The sequence below is a fragment of the Hemicordylus capensis genome, chromosome 6, assembly GCF_027244095.1.
Source record: "Hemicordylus capensis ecotype Gifberg chromosome 6, rHemCap1.1.pri, whole genome shotgun sequence".
Classification (NCBI taxonomy): domain Eukaryota; kingdom Metazoa; phylum Chordata; class Lepidosauria; order Squamata; family Cordylidae; genus Hemicordylus; species Hemicordylus capensis.
The window spans coordinates 157200706-157224476 of NC_069662.1; the positions used below are offsets into that span (position 1 = coordinate 157200706).

The window sequence follows — 23771 nt, forward strand, 5'->3', positions numbered from 1 at the left end:
GACTCTCATCTTTGGAATCAACAGGCAACAAGCAGTTGTTAAAAAAACAACAGCAAACCTTAGACACACGCAATCAATCAAGATGTGGATCTAATTCTTAAGCAAGTGAGAGCAGATTGGCAGAGAATGCAAAGACACTCACCTTCCCAAACACAGCCACGCGACTCTTATCAATAAATGCGTTTTCCCGCATTATGCTGAAAAGAAAACAGATAAGACCTGATTCCAGGGGTGCAGTGAGGCTTGTTTCATTGGGGCTGCAGAGACAAACACTGGGGAGGCAGAAGGGTTGCGGACAGGGGTGTAAAGAGGGAGGAGTGGAGCTGGGGGGCCCTCAGGAGCTGGGGGCCCGGGTTCTTTGAACACTTTCTTGCAATTATAGCTAAACCTCTGGTTGTGGATAGGTCACCATCGAGGGGGTTTCTGCTAAAGTTTTGATAGCTTATAATGACCCCCCAAACCCAATTTGTGACCTTTAATTAGGAGCCTGAACTGCAAAACTGACACACATTGTGAAGAGTGATCTGCACACTGAGCAACTACTAATATTACATGCAGCATCAAGAGATGACCCCATTCGTCCTGTTTTACGACTTTTCAGAAAGTAGGGGCAGCCTAATGAAAATCACCCTGAAAATAGGGGCAACCTAATGAAATCGCCCTGAGCCATTTTTGGAAGGCCGGTATATAAATCAAACAAACAAACAAACAAACAAACAAACAAACAAACAAACGAGCAAACAAACAAACAAAGGATCATTTCTGTTTGTTCTGTATATCGTTGCCATCACTGCAAGAGCAACACGTGCAAGAATCTGCCTCTGTACATGGAAAGCATCTGGAAATGGTGGACAGGGCACTTTCTGCCTGTGTTTACTTCTACCACACCCCAACTGGGAGTGTTCCAGAGGAAACCACTTCAGAACCAAATAGCTGCAGTGGTGCCACCTGTTGCCATGCCAGGCAGTAGTGGTGGCTACTGAACATGGCTCCGGATGTGTATGTGCGGGGGAAGGGGAAAAAAAAGAAAATCTTAAATGGCTGCGAACGTACCTGCCACCAGTACCCAAGATGCTTTACGTGGCGGTGGTGCCCACCCCAGCATCCCATGGGGAGGCTGCACTGTACTGTGCTGCTCAGTTGGTCTCCACGTGGATCTCTAAGCAGCCTCCCCATGGGAAGCTGGGGCAGGTGACACCGCCATATAAAGCACACCAGGCACTGGCAATGGGTAAGTTGTTTAAAGTTGCAGCATGTGCTCTCTGACCCCGCTGGAGTGGTGCTCACTGGCCACTACTGATGCCAGGAAGCATTTCATTTTAAAGTTTCACTTTAAAATTAAACTAGTAGTGATAAACATCACTTTGCACAAGCTTGACAGCATGTCACATAGGAACTATACATCTCTCTGAACTACAGGTCCTAGAATTAACTGTAGCAGCACTGTTCAACAGAAGGACCCTTGGCTAGATAGCAAACAGAAATCTCACACATCATACTTTGGTAATAGACAAGTTTGCATGAGAAAAGTTGAAGTAGGTGCATTATTTATAGGCCCCATTCACACATAACACAGAACCACGGGACCAATGGACCTGCGGTTCCGCACCCCACCCCCGCTCTTCTGTCCAAATTCGGATGAAACGGAGAACAGGGAGCCTGCAGTCAGTGAGACTGCAGAAGGGAGGAGGAACTGGCTGTGTGGGCTTCCTTCTTGCATGAAGGACAGCCCACACAGCCAATCATGGCTGGAGAGATGGAGGAGCTTCTTCCCTCTACTCTGGCCATAGGGAATGCAGCCCGTGGTTTCAAATTTGGACGTAATGCATACATGCAAGTGTGTTGCCAAGCACCATGGCTTCTGCGAGGGTCACACAGTAGAGAATACACAGCAGGTTTTGAGTGCAGGGCAGGGGAGTCCTTTCAGGATTTTGACTGTGCTTCACATTCAGGCAAGTGACAGAGCCAAGGTGCTTTGCTTGGTTTCTGCTCTGCTCTATTTCAAAACATTATTTTGTTTTTAGGAGTATTTGTGCACATTCCCCTTTTTTGCATACCTGGCAGGAAAATCTCAGTTTTCGGTGTTCTGCTGGTTCTTGCCCTTTCTTTGTTGTGGTTCTTGGTCTTTTTCTTTTTTGATTGAGGACAATTCATGTCCAGTTCTCCAAACTGGGACTATGTTGCCATTTTAAGGTCCTCTGCATCAGACAGGGGCCGTCCCTACTTCTGCCCACCATGTTGTGGGCAGTAAGAGTTCTGTGGGTGCCAGGAGTCGAAATCGACTTGATGGCACACTTTACCTTGAAGAGTAAAGATGAGGAAGGGGTTTCTAAAGAAAGGTAACAGCCATAAACACCAAGATTTGACTGCTGCCCTATGCCTTTCCAGGCAAACAAAGAGGTGAATATGCACAAACTCTCCTCAAAAAGACAAAATTAATTTAAAAACATACACTGAGAGCAGCGCAGAAACCCAGCAAAGTACCTAGGCTACTTCCTGCCCCAAAGTGAAGCACAATCAACATTCTGAACACTGAACTCTTCCTGCTGCCATATCCTTCCCCAGGAATGCAAAAGAGTGAAAGTGCAAACATCACGTTAAAAAATAACTTTAAAAAGCAAGAGTGGAGCAGACTTCAGAGCGAGACATTTAAGATCATTCACACCTTTCCTCTTTTATTTGTTATCTGTGATCACATTTCCTTGATACGCTCAATTAACATTGCTGCATCCCACGCTGCTTTGGATGCCTAAACTATATTTCTAAAAGTTGAGGTTTTAAGTGACTGTAACTTGGGAATAAAATTTCATTTGGGGAGGCAGAATTTTTGTTTGGGGAGACAATGCCTCAATTTGCCTCCCTGTTGCTATACCCCTGAAGCACCAGTGGCATAAGGCAGAGAGTTACCCTTTTTGCTTTGAGCTCTTCAGTTACACTGTAGGACACCAATTGTTTTTATAGAATGGTGCAGCAGGGAAATGACTTGACTAGCAAGCCAGAGGTTGCCAGTTTGAATCCCCACTGGTATGTTTCCATTTGTTTCAACACATCAGTCAGCAGCGATATAGGAAGATGCTGAAAGGTATCATTTCATACTGCGCGGGAGGAGGCCATGGCAAACCCCTCCTGTATTCTATCAAAGGAAACCACAGGGCTCTGTGGTCGCCAGGAGTCGACACCCACTCAACGGCACACTTTACCTTTAACATAAGAAATCATTGCAAAACTATACGGTTAAGAATACAGTTACAAACAGAATTCATTTCCAAAAGGGCATTGCTATTCACCGGACAGCTTCTTTTTGGTCCTTTTCTTCGTAAACGCCCAGCCTCCTTTTCACATCATGTAACAGCTTTGTCCCTTGAAATCCACTTCCGCGTCCATCAAACTTCATCACGATTGCACTGTGGGAGCTAACCATCACACTTTCCCAGTTCACCTCAAACTTTTCGGACACACTCTGAGTGCCAGGAGTTCCATCCCTGAAACAGGAACAAAGTCGAATTACTTAGCTCATGATTTCCCCTTGCTGTGATGAATGGCTTCAGCAAGCAAGAGCAACAGGAAGCGTGGACAGGCTTCCTGTTCTGGATAACACTGGAAGCAGGAGCTTCCAGTGAGGAGAAATGCATATGCCCTTTCCCACACTTGGGAGCTCATTTATCACTCCATCTCAGACCAGGTCCATCAGGGACATCTTCCACACGGCAGCTGTGGGGTCTTTTGCTTCTTTTGTGGTGGCCCCTGTTGCTTTTGCTTCTGCTCCTCCTCACCCTTCCATCGCCAACTAGAAGGATTTCATTCATTGATTCATTCATTATATTTCTATTCCATTCCTCCAGTGCAATACTGCTCAGTGCAGCTCACAACACCAAAACAAATAAAACAATATGAGACAAATAAAATTCAGTTAAAACCTAGACTCAATTAAAACCAGATTTACAAATTTAAAACCCACCAGAACAGACAGGAATAAAAATTCTAAAAGCCTCTGTAAAGTGATGGGTGTGTAAGTGTTTCTTAAACAAAAAATCCTGAGCAAGGGAACATGGTGAAGTTTGGCTGGGAGGGCATTCTGGAGCCAAGGGGCCACAACCAAATAGGCACAAAGGATGGTTTTGGAGGAGGCAAAGGAGTGAGCGAGAGGTACTCCTCTCTTTCAGTGTCTCCCAACCAGTGTTCCTTCTAACAGGGATTCCCAGATGTTGTTGACAACAATTCCCAGAATCCTCGGCCAAAGGCCACTGCAGTTGGGGATTCTGGGAGCTGTAGTCAACAACATCTGGAAATCCTTGTTACAGGGAACACTTCTCCCCACCAGGGATCCCTCTAAGGCGTGCATGTGTGCATGCCCTCACAAGTTTTTTGATGTCAACTCAGACAATTTTAGATCCCACTCATGTTGAATCAGAAAGGTCCCTTGCTTAATGTACGTGCACGCACACTGCCTTGATATTGCCACCCAGAACAAAACTCATTCTGCACACAGATGAAAATGATTAGAGAGAACACTGTTCCCCACCAGGAAATGTCCCCTGTGATGGCAGTGTGGAACTCTTTTTCCTCAGCATCTCTTGATTGTGGTGGGTCCTCTGCTAGTCTGCCCAGCCATGCCAACTGCCCAGACTGGGCTTGTCTCTATTGCTGAGATGCGTGAGCGCCTGCTTCAGAGGTGAGAAGCAGAGTTGCAGGAAGTCTGGGCTCACATGGGCTCCCTGCTGCCCTGCTCTCTCTTAGGGATAGAGAACAGCCCCTGTATGACAGAGCTTCTCTTTTCCCCCTCAGGGCTGCAGCCAAAGAAAATGTCTTCTTTGCCATGAGCCCCACCGCCCACTGAGATCATCAGGAGAGGTCCATCTGCAGTTGCCACCAGCTCGTCTGGTGGCTACACAGGAACAGGCCTTCTCTGTTGCCGCCCTGAGACTCTGGAATGCACTCCCTGCTGAAATAAGAGCCTCCCCATCTCTGACAATTTCTAAAAGTTTCTAAGTCTCTACAGATACATTTATTCACCCAAGCTTTGTAACTGGACTTGGGGTTTTTAATTGTTTTAAGGCTCTAATTTATGTTTTGATTAGTTTTATGTCAGTGCAAACCACCCAGAGATGGAGGTTTGGGGCCGTGTACAAATATAAAAACTAAATTTGGGGCAGTGTTCAAATATACTAAATTAAATTTTTAAAAAGAAGCATGTTAACATCCCTGTTAAGTGATAGATCTCGGTTTGTTTCCCTGTCAAGTCAGATTGTCAGATTTTAATATCTTTAGGGCAATCGTAGCCTCAAGCCAGAATAAAAGAAAGGTAGCTGATCATATCTACATCGGATTTTGAAAGACAATGGGACTCTTATAAGAACAGCCCTGCTGGATCAGGCCCAAGGCCCATCTAGTCCAGCATCCTGTTTCTCACAGTGGCCCACCAGATGCTGCTGGAAGCCTACAGCAGGAATTGAGGACATGCCCTCTCTCCTGCTGTTACTCCCCTGCAACTGGTACTCAGAGGCATCCTGCCTTTGAGGATGGAGGTGGCCTATAGCCCTCCAACTAGCAGCCAATGATAGACCTCTCCTCCATGAAGTTATCCAAGCCCCTCTTAAAGCCATCCAGATTGTTGGCTGTCACCACATCTTGTGGCAGAGAATAAGGCAGTATGAATGTCAGACATGATTTCATTCATTCTTTCACCTTGAAAAAAGCCACTAAGGGAGATAACAAAACAAGACCCACCACCACCAATTAAAACAATACATTAAATACCATCAGCATAAAATAAAATGCAATAATAAAGGGCTACAGAGGCAACTTGCAAAATGAACCAGAGTCTGAGGTGTGCCCTCCAGTTCATTAACTGCAAAACTAAGACCCCATAAACCAAGTAGAATAAGTTTGGCTCTGTTCTTGAAAATGCCTAGGTTGATGTCCTTGTCTGGCAACCTGGGGGGATATTTTGAGAGGAATGGTGCCAAAGCAGAAAAGGCCCTGCTTGCTGTAACATCAATTTAATCTCCAGCGGAAAAGGCAACCATCAGACAATCTAAAAATGTGTTGGCAGAGCACAAAAGAGGCCCATGCTAACAAGCTAGAGGGCGGGAAATGATCCCCAGCTGCTTGGGTAATGGCACTTCCTTTTGGCCCTGCCCCAGCTGTCACTGAGATGTGTGGGCTAGTATTTCATCCAGTATCGGAGGGAAATACCCAGCCCTCATCATCCATCCGGTTGGGGATTTCCCTCCTCTGCTGGACGCATGATCAACCCACACAGCTCAATTACAGCCAGGGAAGGGAGCAAGAGAGTGGCTGTTGGTACCCAAGCAATCATTTTCTGGCTCGCCAGCTTGTCTGCACGGGTTGTTACTGTGGGCGAGCATTACATGGGAAGAGGCCCTCCCTGGGACATCCCACGAATGCTGATCAACACCGGAGGTCCTGCTCTGTGTCTCCCCACCGACGGAAGTACAGTGGGCGAGTATGAGACACAGGGCCTTTTCAGTGGTGGCACCAATTTTTTTGGGCCACCCTCCTTAGGGAAGCTCACCTGGCACCATCATTATATGTATTTTGTTACCTTCTTAAGGTGTGGCTCTTTTGGGAGGCTTTTGGAAGAAGCAGATTTGTTTTGTTTTGTTTTGACTGTTGTTGTGATGTGATGGGGAAGGTTTCTATATGTTGCTGCACTAATTGCTCTTGTCCTTGTTTAATTGCATTTTACTTTTCTTTAGTCTGCCCAATAGGGTTTTTTTTTAAGTCTTCCTAATAGGGAGGAGAGGTGGTCTTTAGGAATGTGCACGGAAACGTGGTGGGGTGGTTCGAAGGCAGAGGGGGTGCCACTTTAAGAGCGGGGGAGGGTGCACTTACTCCTCTTGCCGCTTTTGCCCCACCAGCATCCTTTGTTAAGAAAGCTGATTGGGGCAGCTGTGTACCTCCCTGCTGCCCCATTGCCTGGATATGGCCAGAAGTCCCTGATGCGCCTGTGCACGCCAGTGCACGTGCGTGCGTGCGTGCATGCGCGCGCGCACACACACACACACACACACACACAACACATCCAAGACCCTGATGCTGCTTGTTCTCCTGGAGGCTCCCAGAGAGAAAAGTAAATTCTTTCCTTTTTTTTTTGTTTGCTGCACATGTGCCTGTGCTGCTTTGCATTTATTCAACGCACAAGCCTCACAGAGCACCCTCGTTTGGAGGCCGTCTAATCAAGTGTTGTTAGCTTGATGAGTACCAATCTTCCTCAAGCACTTGTATAATGAAGCACATCCCCCCCGAGATAATCTCGACGTGATGAAACAGCAGGCTTCGTGGCAGAGCTTTTGTCCTGCCTTCCAGCGAGCTTCAGGGTGACATTCTGGAGCATGCCTGCAATGTCACTCCTCCTTGGCTAGGTGAGGAGAAAATCATTGTTTGACTGTTTTTGTTTTTTTAAAAAAAATCCTGTCCCCTCTGCAAAGGCACAAGGTCACAGACTAGGATGGAGAAGGGGAGACTGTCCAGGGAACAACTCAAGCTGATTCTGTGTGGACAGTGCTACACTGTGGCCGTTGCTTTCGTTTTTAATTCGCACATTCCTTTTTAAAGGCACGAACAAGGGTGGCTAGGAAAAGTGGCCCTTCTAGAAGGCACGGCGAGTCAGTTGACTCATGCAATAGACTTCTAATGCCGTTAGGGATGGTAGAAGAGGAGGCAGAGAGATTGGCTTTACCAGAAAACCTTCTGGGGAGGGGCTGTTAGAGAAGGGTCACATCTCAGCGGCAGAGTATAAAGGACGCCCCAAGTTCAATCCCTGGCATCTCCACATAGGACTGGGGAAGACCCTTCTCTGAACCCCTGGTAATCAATGCTGACTCCATTTGAGGAGAGTGGGTCTTATGGTAATGAGCATGAATTGTCCCCTTTGCCAAGCAAGGCCTACCTTGGTTTACATTTGGATGGGAGACTATGTGTGAGCACTGCAAGATAATCCCCTCCAGGAATGGGGCCATAGCTCAGTGGAAGAGCATCTGGATGCAGAAGGTGCCGGGTTCATTCCCTGGCAGCATCTCCTGGTAGGGCTCGGAAAGACCCCTGCTGGAATTCTTGGTGAGCCCCTGCCAGTCAGTGTAGACAACAATACTGAAACAATACTGACTGGCAGGGGCTCTTCAGTCAGTGGCTGGCAAGTCAGGCCAAATTAAAAAAAAAAGTTAAATAAATAAAATTAGTTGGACTAATGGCCCGACTTGGTTGAAGGCAGCTTCCTGTGTGCACAAGCCACACCAAAATGAACAGGAGTAAGAGCAGTGGGACTTGCTCAGGATAACCTCTCCCCTGCTAACTGAACACAAGAGGCATCTTTTGGAAGTGGTGACTCTCTTTATTGAGCAGGGGGAGAGCAACTGGCCCTACCCATCCCCAGCACAGCATCCCTCCAGTGGCTGTTGCTGGTGTCCATCCTACATTTCTTTTTAAGATTGTGAGCCCTTTGGGGATAGGGAGCCATTTTATTTATTTAACGAATTATATCTTTTTAACCTGTTTTGGAACTTTTGTTGAAAAGTGATATATAATTTTTTGTCCTATTCAGTTGTACGTGTCCTAAATTTTGGCCAGCAATGAGGACATTTTAGGAAGAGAGCCAAATTGTATGTGTGTGAGTGTGTGAGAGAGAGAGAGAGGGAGAGGGAGAGAAGAGATCTTTGGATTTTTTTATTTTTTATTTTTGCCAAAGGGTCCAAGATGTCTTGGGCCAGCTCTGACATGATTGCATACAAAAGAAATGAAGACTCCTCTGGTTTGTTTTTTTGGAGAAGAGAGACTTGAAATTCATAAAGCCAGAAAACTCCAGACTCTGCTGCGATTCTGCCCCAACTTCTCAGCTGGTTCTGGCCTGGCTGCACCCCTTGCTCTACCCAGAGAGCCTATATATTCAAAATCAAAAGTGGGCAATCGTATGTGTACTGGATGATGCTTTAAATGATGAGCACACTGCAAACCTGATTAGATGTTTGGATATACTCAGAAAAGTAGACAACTGATAACATTACTCACACAACCAGAAGCAATGGATAGTGCATGTTATCCGAGAAGACCGCTGGCTTTAAAATTTGCATTGGCAATTCTAGATAAAGACCACAACAGGAGATAGAAAAGAAAAAAGCCTTAAGTACAGGAGGTTGTCATTATACTGTATGGTTTCTTTTAAAAAATATATATAAAAAATAAAATAAAATAAAATAAATATAACAATGTGGGCACTTCTCACTGGGAATAAAATGACATTTGATAAAAAATAGCCTGGCAAATAACAACCTAGCACAATATATGCTTTCAAAGAGAAAACTTGCACTGTAATATCAAAGGTGACAAGAGATCTAAAGCTCGGCTACTTGGAGGCCGTTGGTCATGCCCCAAGCCTGCAATTAGCGGGCAGTGATCTGTATTATTTCCCCCTTTAGGCAGGTGGATAAGCAGCACGAGCCAATATTTTGGAAGCATCAGGGGAGGGAGGCAAAGCCTGGGAAATGAAAAGACCCCACGGTGAGGCCAAGGAGGTCTGCTTTCCCTTCCTTACCGTAGGGGTTTTCAGACAACAGCTTTTCCCTGTTCATTTCAAACTCTAGGGGTTTGATTGCAACTTCAGTTGCACCAGTAGAATAAAATAAACTAGCAAAGACTTAATTGGATGGATTACATTAAGAAAAGCATTTGTGAGCACTGTGCACGGGCTCACTGGTCGACGGAATGTGCCCCAGGACACCGTGCAACTGAGTTTCGTTTTTGTCTCAGGTCCATATGGGCACATGCATAAAGATGTTGCTGCGGGAGACGCTTCCTGGGTTCATTTTTGAAAAAGTCAACCACCAAAAGTCTAGCCCTTAAATCTGGAATTAGCAGCATTTCCAGTGCAGTGCATAGGCAGAGGTTAACCAATACTAGGCTCATCTTGCAATCTCCCTCTAACACTCTGGCCTAATTAATTATTCCATCAGACCTGCTAATGGATGGCTGATTTGTATCATTAGCCACGGGACAGCCAACATGGCCGCCACTTGGGTTTAAATGTATGTAAAAAATGGGATATGCAGGCACAGATACTATGAAGCATTTAAAGCTGGCCTGGGATACAGAGCAGCCACAGGGAGACAGTAATGCAATTACTGTCTGCACATGTTTACGGCTGTCAATTTCCAGGTACCCATGCAATGTGCTGGCGCAGTGAACAGAACATAAATTCACCAACACTTTGTAGGAATGGTTATTTATAACCTCCCCAAATACAGGTGAGGAGGAAATAGCTTCTGTAGCTTGGGCCAACCTGTCTTGAAATGGTTCATGTGTTTCCATAAATTTTCTGCAAATAGTAACAATGTGCAAATGAAATAGGCAAATGCAAAGCCTCACTGTAGATCATGGGTAGGCAACCTTGGCTCTCCATCTGTTGCTGAACTCCTGTGATCCCCCACTAGTCTGCAATTTATTGCAGCTGGGGATGATGGGAGTTGTAGTTCAGCAACAGATGGAGAGCCTACGTCTGCTCTAGATAATGAAAAGATTTTTCTGTGGAACATACAAGATACACTGTTTCTAAAACATGTGCTTACATGATCTGATTATGGGATATCCCTCTGTATCCTACCTAGGGCAACACACATAAACCAGAAGAAGCAATAATTAATAAATTACAAGCTTCTGATGTAAAGATACAACACCTAGACCCTTTGCCTGTGACCCAGGAGCTCTGCACAAACATTTTTTTTGGACAGCAGAATATTACACACACGACAAGGAACCCCATGCACACATTGTTCTTTCTTTTATACACTTAGTTTATTTTGCTGTAAAATAAGTTCCTAAAGTGCCTGACAGCATAAAATTTAAAAGAAATCCTGTAAAACCTTACAAGAATAGGCAGCAGTAAGATTAACTTGATAGCCAGAGAAAGCTCCTGTTGATACACAAGATGCATAATTAATTTATGGAATTTGTTGCCATGGGATGTGGCTTTAGATGGCTTTAAACGAGGGATCAGACAAATTCACGGAAGAGAAGTCTGTTCACAATGGCTACATGGAGCCCTCATGTTAGGGGTGTGCACAGAACCACTCCGGCCGGTTCGGCTCGAATTTGAGCTGAATTCAAACCGAGCTTTTGGTCCGTGAGCTGGTTTGTTAGAACCAGCCGGCAGTTTGGGCTGTGCACTAGAACTGGGCTGAACTGGTTCGGCCCAGTTTGGCATGTTTGCAAAGGGGGATGGAGTAAGGATTCCCTTTTTTCAAGCAAAGGGGGAACCCCATGGAATTGAAAAGGATGGGCGGGAGGTCACCTGGTGGGCTGGCAGCAGCTCCCCTAGGCATCGCTGGCACTCCTCCCCATCAGTGCGGGCAGACGAGGGCCTGGTTTGGCTGGCACTGATGTGGGGAGCACTGGTGGGGGCCCAGCTGCTGCCGAGGAGCTGCCATGGTGCGTAAGGTGACCCCTGCCCACCCTTTTCAACCCCATAGGGTTCCCCCTTTGCAAGCATGCTGAACTGGTCAACTCGGGCCAAACTGGTTCTATCCACACTGGGCACACCTTGGACTAAGACCAGCCCCACTCTCTGGGGGGCTGGTCCAGTTCGAGTTCATATTGGCTGAACTGGGCTGGTTTTGAATCAAACCCAGTTCAATTTGAACCAGTTCTGCACATCCCAACATCATGTTTAGAGGCCATAGAACTTAGTTCTAAGTTCTAAGAGTACTAGTTGCTAAGTGGGAAAGAGAGCAGATGGAGAGGACTATGATCTGCATGACTTGCTGTGGGCTTCTTGGAGGCATCTCTTGGAAACGGGATGCTGGGAATAGTGCTGGGTCTTTTGGTAGAGAGGATGAATTGTCCCCTTTTCTAAGCTGGGTCTGCTTTGGTTTGCATTCGGATGGGGGACTACATGTTAGCACTGTAAGATATTCCCTTTAGGGGATGGGGCCGTAGCTCAGTGGAAGAGCATCTGCTTGCCTGCAGAAGGTCCTGGGTTCACCCTTGGCATCTCTAGGTACAGGTAGGGCTGGGAAAGGCTTCTGCCTGAAACCTTGGAGAGCCACTGCCAGTCAGCGTAGACAATACTGAGCTAGATGGGGCAACAGTCAAATGTAGGATAAGGCAGTTTCCTGTGTTCCTATCAGACGTTTTGCCTGAGCCTGGTGGATTCTTCATATGTCCTTATGATTGTAGCACTCACTCAGCAGCAGAAAGAAAGTGGCGTCATGGAGCTCTCTAGACAGAGTTCCAAAAGGGAGGTGCTAGAAAAGGCTCTAGTCCATGTCCCAACTAATCTCACTTTGGGGGAAAGGAAACATAGAGCAAAACCTCTCCCTGGCATATGAGAGGAGGCTTATCTCAGGTACACAAGAAATATCTTCTATCAGGGGCGTAGGGAGCATACCAGTGGCTGTGAGACGAGGTCCTTGGCTTGTGGGACAAGGCCCTGGGCTGATGTGTGCACGCACTAGCCACACCACTGCATATGATGTCATGTGCATGGGGGCATGGCCAAGTGCAAGATGGGCACACTGCCCGTCTGTCTGTTTCATTCAGTGCTTCACTCCCATGCTGTTGGGGTCAGAGCGAATGTGTTCTTTCTCTGCCTCTCTTTGAGCAGAGAAAGAATGCATTTGCCCTGACCCCAGTGGTGTAGGAGCAAAGCACTGAGTGCAACAAGCAAAAGGCCAGTGCTAAGTGCACCTGCCCATGGAGAGCATGGAGGGGGCAAGCGTGGGGGCCCAAAGGTGTGTGTGGGGGGAGAGGTTCTAGCAGCCCATGGAAATGCTGCTGCAGGGCTGCAGCAGCTGGAGGATGCTCATTCCCCCATGCTCAATGGAAGCCACACGCCTGACCTCTATCACAGATGCGAACTGGAAAACCATGAAACCACAGGGCTGTGGATCACACTTACCATCCCACCCTCGGGAATTGCAGACTGACTTTTGTTTGTCCGTGTCTCCCAGATTGGTGGGGCATAAAATGTGAGCGAGAGAGCATAAGCATCAGGAAAGGTTTGGATAATTTCCTCCTTCCAATCCAGACATGACAACAGGATTCCATCACAGAAATGGTGGGTAGGCAGCTAATCTCATCTGCTATTTCTAATGGTGTTATTATTTATTTATCATCCATTCTTAATCATCTAAATTGCATTCCTGGTTAATGTGTTGGTCACCCATGGTACAGTAAATGTTTTGATCTGAATTTCATGTTTTGTTTTGCTGTAAGCAACTTTAAGTAATTTTTGCAAGGTGAAGTAGGGCACACATTTGAGATGAATAAATATTAAAATATACTGAGCTTCTTGATATCCATTTGTATTTGTTTTTTGTATTTTAGAATTGCATTGATAGCTGTTTTGTGTGAAAGTCATCTTCAGAATATTGTGTTAAAATTCAGAAGTGGGGTCTAAATATCTAGAGTAACTAAATAAAAGTAACTTACTGTAGTCATGGATCTTGATTTCTGAGTATTCCGCTTTGGGCATTTGTCTTTCAGCTACTGTCTTCTGCACTTTTTCATTTACCTCCAGCTCAAAGAGTTCTAAAAGAGCAGAGACAAAAGAAAAACAAATCCAACCTGTTTTTACAAGGAATTAGTTTATTATTCACTTATCAGCCCCACAATGTTGTATTGTGAAAAACTGGGGAAAACCAACAACAAATAAGCCCTGATAGTTAACTACATGCTGGAATATCATGGTCATGAGAAAGCCAACAGAGTAGGTATACATTGTCAGAGGGCTTCCTCAATGGAACAATTTCTTAGCACAATTCAACATTCTTGAGGTTGTGCATCCAAGTGCACAGCTTTTTATCTGCTTTCATGAAAAAAATGGTACCTCACTTTTCAGCTACACTGTGAGGTCATTCATATGAACTCATACCGCTGCTGGGGAGGTCTGTGGGGAAGGCAAGAGGTCGCCTACCTTCCCCAGCAGATGAGCGTCATCTTCTTTGCCTTCACCACACCATGTGCCTACATCAGCAGCAGCGCAGTGAAGGCAAAAACTGGGAGCAGAAGGACTTCCTCCTCCCACACCCCAGAGGGCGCTGTACCATGAACATGGTGGCTGTATTCTCAGAGCAGCTGCCATGCTCGGTGCGAACACTCCTCCCCCGTCCTGGTCCACTGCCAGAAATGGCGGTAGGAGGAAGCCTATTTAGCCAGGGGTGAGTGTACCATTGTAAAATTTAAAACCCTGGGTAAAAAACCAGGGCTACCATGTTCTGGAGCAGCTGGGGGCGGAGGGCTCCCAGCACTCCAGACGACACGAGCCATCTGGGTTACCCCAGGTGGCTCGTGTCGTGAATAGCCTTTATCTGTAATAGATATGTGTTTCCTAGATAGGCAATTCTACCTGCAGGTTGCATTCTGAGCTCAGTGATGATTATGTTTCATTGTTTCTGAAATGCGTTCTTGGCGTAAATATCAATTCTCTCTTGTTTTATTTATTTTTCACACTTCTATACCGCCCCAAACTCACATCTCTGGGAGGTTTACAACAAGCAAACAACAAGTTAAAAAGTTAGTTAAAATAAATGACAACAGAAATCTTAAAAACAGTAGTTAAAACAAAATAAATGACATAGTAAAAGTTAAGACATTAAAACATTTAAATTTTAAAACACCATTTTAAAATGATGTTAAAACTGCTAAAACAATATTTAATTACAAGCCTGGGTGAATAGGTGCATCTTTAAAGACTTCTAAAAAGTTGTCAGAGATAGGGAGGCTCTTATTTCAGCAGGAAATATGTTCCAAAGCTCTGGGGCAGCAGCGGAGAAGGCCTGTCCCTGAGTAGCCACCAAACGAGCTGGTGGCAACAGCAGATGGACCTCTCCTGATGATCTCAATGGGCTGTGGGGTTCATAACGAAGAAGATGTTCTCTTAAATACCCAGGGCCCAAGCTGTTTAGGGCTTTATAGGTTATAAACAGCACCTTGTATTTTGTCCGGAAACCTATTGGCAACCAGTATAGATGTTTGTTGTCACTTGATTGTTGCAATCTCTGTATCATGACTCTGTGTGGGCTTGCAACGCTCAGGACTCGCACTGCACTGGAATGCGGGAGTGTCTTGCTGGTGCTTGGTCAGGCCCGGACAGACCCACCAGTTATCACTGCCACCACCACAGGGGAGGCCCGCTGGATAGACCAAAGGTCTGACTCCATAGACGGAACTGGGGGGGGGGGCAGGCAGGGCACGTGCCCTAGGCACCACTGAGGCACCACTGAGGTGGGGGCACCATGCCATTTCCTGCCACCTCCACCCCATTGCCCACCTGCCCAGCCCCTGGGCCCCTCAGCCACTTGCCTCCAGCTCTGGCTGATCGGAGAGGCCTAGGATCGGCAAGGCCTGCAAACTGCAGAGCTCTTCTCTCCCCGCCTCTCAGCTGATCGGCGGGTGGGCGGGGCTTCCAGAGAGGCCTCCGAGTAGGCCTCCCTGAAGCCTGTACTCGGCAGGCCAAGCAAGCCAGGAAGGAGGAAGCAGGCAGAGTTCTCTGCAGCAGCAGCAGACCCCCTGCCCAGACCATCCAGCACAGCTTTTGCCAGGTAGGCTGTGAATTCCTTTTTGTAGTCCCCCCCTTATAGGAATCTGCTTGCCATAGGGCTTTGATATGGTGGGTGGGGCGAGACTGAGAAGTCTCTGAATATTTAATTTAAAACAGACTGAAAAATGTGCTGGCTTTAAAAACAAAAACTATATAAAAAGGCCTATAAGTGGCTTGTTTCAGGGCAGAAAATTACAAAAACTTCTGAAACAAGTATATTTTATTTATTTTCATTCATTCATTCATTCATAAATGCACTTATGTTCAAGTTGTTTTGCAACCCAGAAGGTCTGAGTGAGAACTGTGAAGCATGTGTTGTGCTTTTATTTTATTTTATTTTATTTTATTTTATTTTTCTTGTGTGTGAACTGCTCCCCAATAACTTGCAGGGACTTCAGGGTAAATCTGGCCAACATGTGAATGCAGCACCTCCATTCCAGAGGAGAGGTGTGTTAAAGGGCTTTAAAAGCCTCCTGTGAAAAACCTCCTGCAATCAAACTTGACTGAATTTGTTCAGAATTCTGAGAAAACAAACATAGGTTCACCCTGCATGGTTGTAAGTCTCCTTTGCTAATCTGCATTTTAATAATTAGTGTTGCTAGTGTACTCAAGGCATTAAAAGTAGCACAAATATATAGTACTCAATGTATATCACTATATACTGTGAAGTGTGCATGTGTGTATTCAGTGAAATGTATTTCCAGGCAGCATACTTATTTTGGAATATCAGACTTAAATCCTTGGGGGCCTGGGGTGTGTGGAGGCCCTGGACTTTAAGGGGCTGGGGGCCCATTTTAAAATCTCATCTTGGCCCATTCCAACCTTGCTATGCCCCTGGCGGTCACTACACATGGGTTTCTGAACAACACCTGCACAGAAGAAACTTCCATATAGAAAATGTGTCTCTTGTAAATTGACCCTGAATTTTCCATCCATGACTGGGATATTTGAGAGTTAGAGTCAATAATAAAAGAAGAGCACACTGCTTGTGACAGGAAGGGGCAAATTACAATGATTTCTTAGTCTGGCAGGGGCTGGTTTTGGCCCTGGCAGAACTTGGCTGTCTGCTCCTGTTGCAAATGCCTCTGTCTAGTGTGGTAAACTAATGTATCCTCCTCCCTCTTGGTGTCAAAGTAAGCACTGGTGTGGTGAATGCACATATACCCCATCATGAGCCAACAGTCATCATAAGACAAAGGCTGGCAGGAATCATTCACTGGTTTATACACACACACACACACACACACACACACATGCACACACCACCGCCACCTTCTTCTTCCCTTATTTTGCTAGTGGCTATTTGGGCAGGTGATCCTCTAGGACAAAGTCATGTTTTTTAAAGAATGAGATGAGACAGAGAAAATGACACTTGGAATCCTCGCATAACTCCTGACTGTTGTTCTAAGTCTTTTACAGAGATGGCTCATGTTTTCAGGTTTTGATCAACAACCATGTCTAGATGGTACAGTGTTCCTTTTAACAGGGATTTCCAGATATTGTTGACTACAAGTCCCATCATTCCTGTTTGGACAGGGGCACAATTTCAGTGCTTGCCCTAGGCGCGATTTTCCCTAGTTACGCCTCTGTCTGACTCAGTATAAGGCAACTTCCTATGTTCTTGTTCAGTGTGTCTCTGTAAATAGGGCTCAGATTCCTTTGGGTCTATTGCCTGGCACTGGAAACCTACATGGTGCAAACACTACATTAAGGGGTATTCAAGGAAGAATCAGGGCAGAAGTTAAGAATATCTTTGCTCCTTGGTTAGCAGCTCTGTTCAATTGTGAGCGTGTGGTCAATTACTGATGCTCCAAGAAAGAGATTACTGCCACTGAAGTAACAGACTTGGGATTTTATTTATTGTTAGATTTATATACTGCCTTTCATTAAAATAACCTAAAAAATCGGGTGGCGGGGGAGGTTATGCAGAAAAATTGGTGCAGTTGCACCAATGCACACTAGCAATGCCACCACCACTGTGCTGTTGTGTGAACAGGGGGATGTTGGGTTTTTGCTGATCTCCCCTTCCCTCTGAAGCCCACGGTGCATCCCAAAAATATGTCCCTGGGGGTCATGAGATAACCAGGAAGTTATCCGGGATAACATGAGATAACCGGGAAGTCAGCACTGCCACACCCACACAGTGCTAGTCTGGCTATCCCCTGCTAACTAGGGATGTGCACGTACCTGCGTGAAGGCCCTTTTACGGGCCTCTGAACAGGTTCTAACACTGGCCAGTTAGAATGTTCAGCGGGGGAGGGGTAGATCTTTAAGGGTGGGGGAGGGTGCACTTACCCCTCCCCCCGCTCTTCCCCTGTCGGTGCTGGAGTTTTGTAAAATCCCCCGGGGTGGCAGCGTCCCTCCCTGCTGCCCCTTCTTCTTCGGCCGGAAGTGGCCGGAAGTACTGGGCGTGCAGGTGCTGGCAGGGGAAGAGTGGGGGGAGGGGTAAGTGCACCCTCCCCCACCCTTAAAGTCCTACCCCCTCCCACCCCTTCGAGCCACCCCCGCACGGGTCCATGCACATCCTTACTGCCAAATGGGTAAAGAGGTAAGTGGTGTGTTTCTTATACCGAATGGGATAAGAAAGTAATGGAGAGTAATTGTCCCAGCATTACGTCTTTTTGGTGACTATGGCTGATGCAGCACCCTGTGTGCCTTTTGGCGTAATGCACACCCATTTGTGCCAATGCCCAAGTGGCACAAACACAGTCGTGTGATGGTATGGCCTTTGGACATAATGGCTGTACCATCATGCAACCGTGTTTGCACAATTTTGGCATTTGCACAACAGCTCTCTTGTACAACGGTGTGCAAGTTGTGTACACACACACACACACACACACACACACACACACACACACACACACCACTGTGCAGTATGTCAGCTGATGTCTCTTTTATGTTTTCTTTTTAGACTGTACGTCCTTTCAAGACAGGGAACAATTTTCTCATTCTTTATGCCTGTAAATCACTTTGAGAACTTGCTGGAAAGTGGTTTACTACTACTACTACTACTACTACTACTACTACTACTCCTCTACTAGCCATTGTTTTCTTGACTACGTCTGTGTCTAGATGACTCTCAGAAATAAGAGAATATTGTTTCTTCCTCCTCCACCCAAGTTTATATTTTCTGCAACAGTTCACCATGTCCGGGGCTTACATGATTGTCTCCAATGAATTAAAAAGGAGAAGCTGCATCACAAAGTCCTGTCAATTCCAATTAATGAGTCCCTCCCCCCCGCCCCAATATTTCAGCAGGTGGGTTTAATGGTTCAATGAGTATTCAAACTTGTTCCTGAAAAGCCTCATCTCATCTTTATTGAAATCATAACCCCTGCGAAAGCTCCAAAGCAACAGACTATTAAGTTTGGTTAAATGTTAGGATCCTCATTTAATTATAGCTTGCACAATTAGCTTTATCAGCAGAAAGAGGCTGGCCACGCAGGGACTGGGGAAAAGCCATTCTGTTTGCTCAAATAATTGCATCTGGAGAAAGGCAGGAGCCGAGTGCAAGGAACAAGAGGAGACTGACATATCTCGGAGAGACTTCTCAGTTTTTTCCCCTTGCCTTAGGACCTCTGGGAACTCTTGTCTGCATAGTACAAATAGCCAGTTCTTAATTAAATGTAAGCACACTGTAATATTTGGTGGGATTTACAGTTATCTGATTACTGCAGAATACTCCCTTAATGGGGCCTCATATTATGAAATAAATAGAACTTCACTAACAAGAGGCTCTCACAATAGCTGCCTTTATCCAAGATAGCAAGAGAGAACTGCATAATGAAGGAGAAATTAGGTGCCAGATAATCCAATGCAAAATGAAGCAATTTGGCAAAGCTTTGTACTTGCCTGTATCAATTTGCATGTTATGTGCTTTTTCTCAGCCGTGGCCTTCCTCACCTTACATCCAGCTTCACTTGCCCAGTTTCTAGTCTTGCCTGAATGCATTTGTCCCTAAAGTTGTGCTCAGTTTCCATGAAAGTATTTATGAGATCCAATGGCACCGGCATTTGTACTTAGCAACAACAAACTACAGCAGCAACAAGGGCTGACATACAAGGCAAGAGTGCAGTCTAACAGCACTTCCCAAATAATTGCACTAGTCCAGCAGGGAAGTGGCAATGTTTGACCCCTCTCCATTCCCAGGAATTCCTTTGTGCTGCTCAAAAATATGTCCCTGGGAGTTGTGCAGCCCTTGGATATCTATTTTTAGGAGAGGAGAGCTGGTCTTGTGGTAGCAAGCATGACTTGTACCCTTAGCTAAGCAGGGTCCACCCTGGTTGCATTTGAATGGGAGACTCGATGTGTAAGCACTGTAAGATATTCCCCTTAGGGGATGGAGCCGCTCTGGGAAGAGCAGAAGGTTCCAAGTTCCCTCCCTGGCAGCATCTCCAAGATAGGGCTGAGAGAGATTCCTGCCTGCAACCCTGGAGAAGCCACTGCCAGTCTGTGAAGATAATACTGAGCTAGATAGACCAATGGTCTGACTCAGAATACGGCAGCTTCCTATGTTCCTATGTAGGTGGCCCAGAGGGCTTCCTGGGGAAGGGCATCAAAAGCAGCCCCTTCCCTCCTGCATTTATACAGTTAGTTGGGAAGTTCTGTCAGGTTGCCCTCTTGCTACACTGGTGCATCCTTGCTCTATATGGCAACCAATCAGAAGAAGCAGAAGAAGCCATCGTAAATGGCAAATATTGTGTCTGCAGAGAAATGTCAGCTTCAGCAGGAAGATAATCTGATTACGGGTGAAAACAGCTGCTACATCTTCTCTGTTTTCAATTCCCATGTTGCCTAAGTATTTAATGGTATTATGTCTACTCTCCACATTAGGTGTTACAGATTACGGATGTGCATGAATAGATTTTTTTGTGATTTGATTTGAGGTTGAATCAAATCAGCCAGATTCAATTGGAACTCTAATCTGCAAACTTGAATCTGATCACTTGATTCGAGTTGGGTTCTATTTGAATCGATTTGACCCCCTTCTGAAGGTGGCATCAAATTCAGGTGGTGGGTAGGTCCCGATGGGTACCACTTGCCACCCAAATTTGAAGGCAGTGGGGCACGATTGATTTTTAATGATTTTATTTTTTTTTTAGCTTTTATTGATTTTGTATATTTCCACCATAGGAAATAATGGGGATTCAAAGTTGCCCTATTCATAACCCTAACATGGATCCCAAGCTTTAATATATTTTTTTGAATAGCTACGCTCAAGCCCTTGTAGAAGTGGAGTTATGGAGCAAATGTGCTGTCACTATTTTTCAAGTGTTTGGATTCTCTGATGTATAATAAGCTTTCCTCATAATGATTCCCTATGAGGATTCATTGCACAACTTCATTTCTTTTGTTAATTTTGACTACCATTGTACAATGCCAAGTGCCAAGTACACCCCCCCCCCACACACAACACCACCACTACCTGCAAGGCAGTGGGGAACTCAGTTTATTTTTTAGGAATATTGTCAACTGCCATGTGTCGGAAACCCCCCCCCCCATACGCACACATTGGGGTACTCAGTCTATTTTTTAGGATTTTTTTGAAGAGTTTAGATTCTTTGATGTCTTCATTACACACCTTCATTTCTTCTGTTCATTTTGACTCCACTGCTTTGAGGGTGGGGGTGGGGAATTAGTGGCATCCCATGTGCCAACTATCCCCCAACCCGCAAGCCACTGGGGTTCTCAGTTTATATTTTAGGAATTTTTGAGGTGTTTAGACTCTTTGGTGTGTAATGAATCCTCATAGGGATTCATTATGTGGAAAGGTTATTAGACACCAAAGAGTCTAAACACTTGAAGAGATTCCTAGAACATAAACTGAGTGGTATCCTAATGCCTTACGGGTGTGGGGGGTGAGTTGGCACATGGCAGTTGACAGTTGGCACTGTCCAAAGACAGTCAAAATGAATAGAAGAAATGAAGGTGTGTAATGAATCCTCATAGGGATTCATTGAGGGAAAGTTATTATACACCAAAGAATCCAAACACTTGAAAAACAGTGACTGCACATTTTTCTCCATCACTTCTAAAAGGGCTAGAGCTTAGCTTAAAAAAAAAAAAAAGCTGAGAATCTGGGGCAATTAATAGGAGGAACCTGAATCTCAATGGATTTGAATCAAATCTGGCGCGATTCAATTCCAGCTCGAATTTGGCCAGGAGTGTCTGGACAGATTTGTTTTGAGCTCCAATCCCCAAATCCACCAGATTCAAATCTGAATTTATTCTCACATCCTTATCATCGTAATACAGAATAGTTTTTCATGGACCAAGACAGATTTATGGTACAAGCTATATACAAAGCACTGGACAGCCTTAGAACTCTCTGCTACGGCCAATGAAATGTTTGTGACTGGGCTGAAAAAAGAAACAAAAAGACCCTGGGTAGAAATATTGGTTGACATCCTGATGAAATTTACTCCAGAAAGTCCCATTGAACGTAGGCATGCCTAACTTGTCCTTTTAATTTCAATAGGACTTCCTCAAGTAAATTTCATCAGGATGTCAGCCACTGGGCTCCTAAAATATGTGGAAAGAGTGTATCTCAGCTACGCGTTTCAAACAGATTACCATTGACGGCCATCCTAGCAATCTGTCTCGCTTTTCCATTCTTTGTAGATCAGGGTTTGGTTTGGTTTAAATGTTCCAAACATCAGCTACAGAGTATTTCATCTCATTTTTTTGCATGAAACTGTAGATCAGTCAATCAGCACTTGTCCCCCTCTTGTGCTCTAGATGATTCCTCACAATCAATTATATTATCTGTTAATTATGAGGTAAACAAATAACTGCAAGAAATGCTCTTAAATTATCTTACTCTAATGCAAACTCGACACACATACACAAACACAACAGTGGGCCTTTGACCTTTGCTGTGAATCATGCCCGTATTTCTGAAATCCCCTCTTCTTCCACTGAAATCTGAAATGAACCCCCGGAGATGAATACTTACTTTGTGTATCTGTTGTATTGTGAACCGTTACCATTGGAACTCTTGGACCTTGAAAACAGAAGGGGGAAAAATTACATTAAAATTAATGCAAATAAAAATATGAACTCTTGGACCTTGAAAACAGAAGGAAAAAACATTACATTAAAATGAATGCATATAAAAATATATTTAAGAGCCTGATTCTGAATTCCTTGGAGTTGGCCAAGGATTGTGTTTCATGGAAGACTGATTTAAGGAGCAATTCACCCAAGGATAATTAGCAGCCACCAAATAAAAAGCCATGTCAGAAAGACAGACCACATAAGATGCCAAAGCTGTTCCCAACAGAGCACTCCATGTATCTTCTCTAATTTGTCAATGTTTAATTAGTGAAAACACAATTAAAATCTCTTTTTAAAAGATTATTGTGATGTTTCCAAACGTATAACACACAAAGCATTCCCACCTTTACACAGCCAAGATAATCAATGATGTTAAAGAAAAATAAAGATTTTTAAAATGGATATATGTTAACTTGTTCTAAATCAATCCTTTTTCTTACATTCCTTTTTGTGAATTTTTCTGACATTAATGTAAGTTCTAATGGTTATAATCTCCAGTAAACAGGCAGTCCCTATTTTCTGTTACCTGTTGTGATACTCATTGGCCTTTGCCAAACATTGTTCATATACACACACGTGCACTAGGGCTCTTCATATTTCAGCCTTCTCCCCTGTACTCTAGAAATTAACTATCTGAAATAGGGTTGGGTGCATCTCTGCTCTCGTAACATGTATGGAAATATGGGCACAGGGACACTCAGTATCCAGACTCTGCTTCCTTTCCATCCCTTGCAACCAGCTATACAGAGAATAAATGTTACTCAATGTGATGGAACTTCAGGGACTTCATAACATTTACAGCCAGACCCATTGTGACATGAAGCACTTTGAGGAGCTAGAAAACAACAGCTGCCACTATGGCTGGTTTACTAACCCACTCTGCTTCAGAAGCCACTGTAGGACAAGCTATTGCAAACTGATACCATGTATGGCAGGCAGCCATTCAGAAGTTTGCAATTAAAAGGGTGGGTGTGTTTAGATAGCAATTCTTGCTGTCAAAGGAAAGGTCCATACATCATCCAAAAGTGTGCGTGCTCAAACCTTGCCTTCAGACAGGGTTTCTTATCTTTTCTCCCTGATCGAGCTTAGGGAAATTTTTTCTGTGTATAGCAGAAGCCAGTAGGGCACAGAACTGACTGGCTGCAAACCAGTGATATCATTA

The 23771-nt window shown here is 45.0% G+C and overlaps 1 protein-coding gene across 7 annotated transcripts in view; it reads right to left on the bottom strand.

Annotated features, from left to right (window-relative positions):
- The window catches only part of DPP6 (dipeptidyl peptidase like 6), a 735952-nt gene that overhangs the window by 8603 nt on the left and 703578 nt on the right, over window positions 1–23771 (bottom strand). For all 7 annotated transcript variants that reach the window (XM_053261856.1, XM_053261858.1, XM_053261855.1 and 4 more), the window contains exons 17-21: window positions 22509–22556; window positions 13441–13539; window positions 9028–9097; window positions 3288–3482; window positions 143–197 (exon numbers count right to left, since the gene is read on the bottom strand). In XM_053261856.1, coding sequence (XP_053117831.1) covers window positions 143–197; window positions 3288–3482; window positions 9028–9097; window positions 13441–13539; window positions 22509–22556 — 467 coding nt within the window. The remainder of the gene's footprint in view (window positions 1–142; window positions 198–3287; window positions 3483–9027; window positions 9098–13440; window positions 13540–22508; window positions 22557–23771) is intronic.